Source organism: Notolepis coatsorum (assembly GCF_963971535.1).
Source record: "Notolepis coatsorum genome assembly, chromosome: 13".
NCBI lineage: Eukaryota > Metazoa > Chordata > Actinopteri > Aulopiformes > Paralepididae > Notolepis > Notolepis coatsorum.
In genome coordinates, this window is record NC_140177.1 from 30,490,165 (window position 1) to 30,494,208 (window position 4,044).

The 4,044-nt window shown below is 45.1% G+C and overlaps 1 protein-coding gene across 1 annotated transcript in view; it reads right to left on the minus strand.

Moving 5' to 3' along the window:
* The window catches only part of LOC311239081 (noelin-3-like), a 20,039-nt gene extending 17,390 nt beyond the window's left edge, over positions 1–2,649 (minus strand). The window contains 1 exon segment of the mRNA XM_084327313.1: positions 2,313–2,649. Coding sequence (XP_084183439.1) covers positions 2,313–2,381 — 69 coding nt within the window. The 5' untranslated portion in view covers positions 2,382–2,649.
* Between the last annotated feature and the right edge of the window lie 1,395 nt (positions 2,650–4,044).

Here is a 4,044-nt window from a genome sequence, read left to right on the forward strand (position 1 = left end):
ACCACATCCACTTACAGAGAGGAGACAAACAAAGTATTTTTTATTTTTTTTTCGTTTTTTGTTTGTTTCTTTCCAGATAGCTTCACAATGCGGTGTCTTTTTCGACGTGATATCTGTCTCTGGACCATAGCCATCGCACGCGTCTCAAGTGTCTCCGTGAGGACGACACAGCCGTTCAAACGATCCATACGGCGTTTTGTGAAGCCATGCTCAGGTTTGGTGAGAAAGAACGCAGTAGCGATTAGAACCACCGTTGAAGGGGAGGAGGGGGGGGGGGGGTATAAAGTGCTTGCTCTTGCACTAAAAGAGTTTCAGGGCATGTGCGGTTCATTGTGAGGCCGCATCAGAGAGGACTATGACACTGTGCGAGTGACTGGACCCGTCGGTGCGGTGTGACTGTAGCTGAGCTCTGCCTCCGTGGCACCGTGGCTGAATGGGGTTGAGGAGGAGGAGGAGGGGAGGAAATAACAGCCTTGATTCTTTTCTTCGTTACTATACGCCTTGAAAGGCTTCTAAGAGCTAGCTGCTCTAATCTGTCTGGCTGAAAATCGTCTCCCTCCTCTGTCTCTTGAGTGTACACACACAGACACACACAGACACACAGACACACACACACACACACACACACACACACACACACACACACACACACACACACACACACACACACACACACACACACACACACACACACACACACACACACACACACACACACACACACACACACACACACACACACACACACACACACACACACACACACACACACACACACACACACACACATCCTGTCCCCGCTTCTTTTCACATTTCCTCACATTCAGACTCCATCTGTAGATCTATAGCCAAGTCAGATACGGCTCCCAGACCGTGCTTTGTGCTGCATGGGAACTCTGTACAGAGAGAGACGGAGGGCTTTCGCTCATTAAATCATACAGACAGCAGGCTCCCGCCTTTTGTTTCGTGGCGGTGATTTAGACTTTCCTCGCTCGAGATGATAATATCGCCTTCGCGTCCGAGTGCCCCCACTTCCGAGTGCCCCCGCTTCCTATGAATAGTCATAAAACATTAATTCTGCACAGCACATCCAATCATGGGAAGGAGATGCCCCTGTTAAGAGCAGTGCATCACGATCAAGACACTGGCACAGAGACGGAGCCTGCCAGGGCAACGTGGACCCAGTTGTTCTCATCCAGATGGTTTCCTGAACTGCAAGTTGCTCCCCTTGAAAAGAGAAGACTATTGCCGTGACAGACGAGGACCACAATGGAAATAAGTCTCTGACTTTATTGTGTGATCATTCCTCAAACAATGCAATGCATGTGATGGTTGTGGCCCAATTGGGTTTTAAATGCTGTGTGTATTTTTACCATCTGTTAAATAAATAAATAAATTCATTCATTCATTCGATTCTCTATAATGGCCCTAAGGATATTCTTGTTTTCAAAGCTTGAATGGCCTGTCATTTAAACCTGTCATCCTTTGAGATATTGATTGTGTGTCTAGGCTACATATGATGTTGGTTGATGAAGTATTAAAAGCCTAATTGTAGGCTAAGGGATGTGCCAGTGTCTTCTGTCCGGGACAGGTTTACTATGGGACTCAATAGAGCAATGTAATGGTTTTCTTATAATGATTGAACCCCACCATTAAAAGTGAGTTACATCCCATGGCTACTGTCCAATATCAATATCGGCAGCCCACTATGTGGTCGATGTTGGCAAAAAGGAGAGAGAGAGAGAGAGAGAGAGAGAGAGAGAGAGAGAGAGAGAGAGAGAGAGAGAGAGAGAGAGAGAGAGAGAGAGAGAGAGAGAGAGAGAGAGAGAGAGAGAGAGAGAGAGAGAGAGGGAGAGAGAGAGAGAGAGACAGACAGAGAGTGACAGAGAGAAGGAGATAGAGAGAAAGGGAGACAGACAGAGAGAGAGGGAGACAGTTTATATACATTATTCTATATTTCTATTAGCTATACTAGCCTGGGGCCTTATGTCACTATTGGGGGTAATAGCCTAATAGTGTGAGAGTCCATGTACCTGAGTGAATTAGGAAAGAATATGAATGTAAAATGTAAATATAAATGAAAGTAGATTGATTTCTACATCGCCTATCGTCCTCCAATCTTCCTGAAATGACTCCCAACTGATTTGCTATAGGTCTATACCTTTCTGATCATTGAACTTCATATGCCATTCACTTACAGTACTTGCATGCCACATTCACATCATGCCAGTGCCAGCCAGGGTAGGAAAGTAGGCTATTATAGCCTACCGTCCCTTACAGCAGTCTGTGAGAAAGCAGTAAAGGAAACTCACCGCTGACGGGCAGTACCCAAACAGGAGCAGAAACAACAGCGGGTTCAGGACCAAGGACAGCGCCCGCATTCTGTTGGCAAACTGTTTCTCCTCTTCCCCTTTTACCACCAAAATGATATCTCACGCAAGTTTCTGGCCGCGGTGGACACCGGCCGTGTCGGCTGAGCGTTGGTGGTCAAATCCCCGGGTCTCAGTCACAGACTGACGAAAAGACGAGCGAGTGTCGATCCTCCACACTCATCCCTGCTCCGCGCGCGCGTGCCATGTGGGCAGCAGCAGGGAAACACCACACGCTCGTGACTGCGCGGAGGAAAAGTTTGGAGCGGCGGTGAGACGCGCTGCGCCCCGTTCCTCTTCTACACAACGGCTATGGTTGTTGCACCGTGGCTGCTTGGGGACCTACTGTACTGTACTGTACTGTACTTCACGGATATGACACCATCCGGCTCCCTGGCTTTCCTTGATACATTCTGATGTTTGAAGACGAGATGTTTGGAAGAATCACAGCAGTCGTCGAGAGGAAGGGAAATTAATGGTGTGTGTGTGTGTGTGTATGTGGGAGAGCGAGAGAGAGAGGGAGGGGGGGGGGGGGGGGGTAAAAGGGAGATATGAGTGGCTCAACTACAACAAGTATACACTGTAAAAAATTTATGTTTTTTTCACAGGAAATTCACTGTATTATTTTACAGATTACTTTTATTTTTCTACTTTAAGTGTAAATGCCATACAAATACAGTAAATTATCTTTTATCAAAATATTAACCATTAAATAAAGGTTGTAATCTGTAAATGTATTTGATTTGACTGTCATTTGACAGTAAGTATTTGGCAACCATTGATGCCAGACATTTACCGTTTTCTTGCAGCTTTTTTTCTTACAGGGTATGCTGTTAAAGGGGAATGTCACCCATTTCGTGAATTGACGTGTTATTCTTGTGCCCCGGGACGTAGTTCAGTCAGTATTTGTGAACATGCACCACTCTCTCCTAAAGCTAGAAATCAGAGAAAGAACCCTCCGATATGTGATGCTACATGTACAATCTGGGGCTGCTCCATAGACAGTGAACGAGGCTCTTACTTTGTGAGGCCATCAAATGTTTGTGCTAATTCTCACAATTCTAGAAACATTCAATTACAATTCAATGTTCAATGTTTTATGTTGATGTATGTCCTGCCTCTTAATACCAGGGACCATGATGGAAATAAGTGCTTGCATTTTTTGATGTTTTTATCCCTTGGATGATGTCTCTAATCCACAATTAAATCAATCAATCAAACATTCTAGTAACCCACATTTGGGTGTAAGAGTTCAAGAAAGGTGGCAAGGGATATCTCAGTGGTCATGGACATCCTAATGCAACATTATCAAAGGACCTTTCATTTACATTCTGTTGTGCAGTTGTATTCTCAATTCATAAGCCAGATTGAGTGATTTCAAAGCTGAGGCAATGGATTGACCCACAGACTGTCTCAACTATCCCATCGCTCAGATACCCCATTGCTGAAATAGCCCCTCAATGTCCCTATGTCCCCACACTCAAATATACAAATGTCCCATCACTCAAATATCCACATAATAAATGTCCATTTGCTCAAACATTCACCTCCAAAATGTCCCGTTGACCCAGTGTCCAATCAAATGTCCCATCACTCAAATGTCCATTGTCCAAATATTATATCCTTTAACCCTTTCACTACCACACTACAGACGGTTGACCATCTGTAGTGTGGT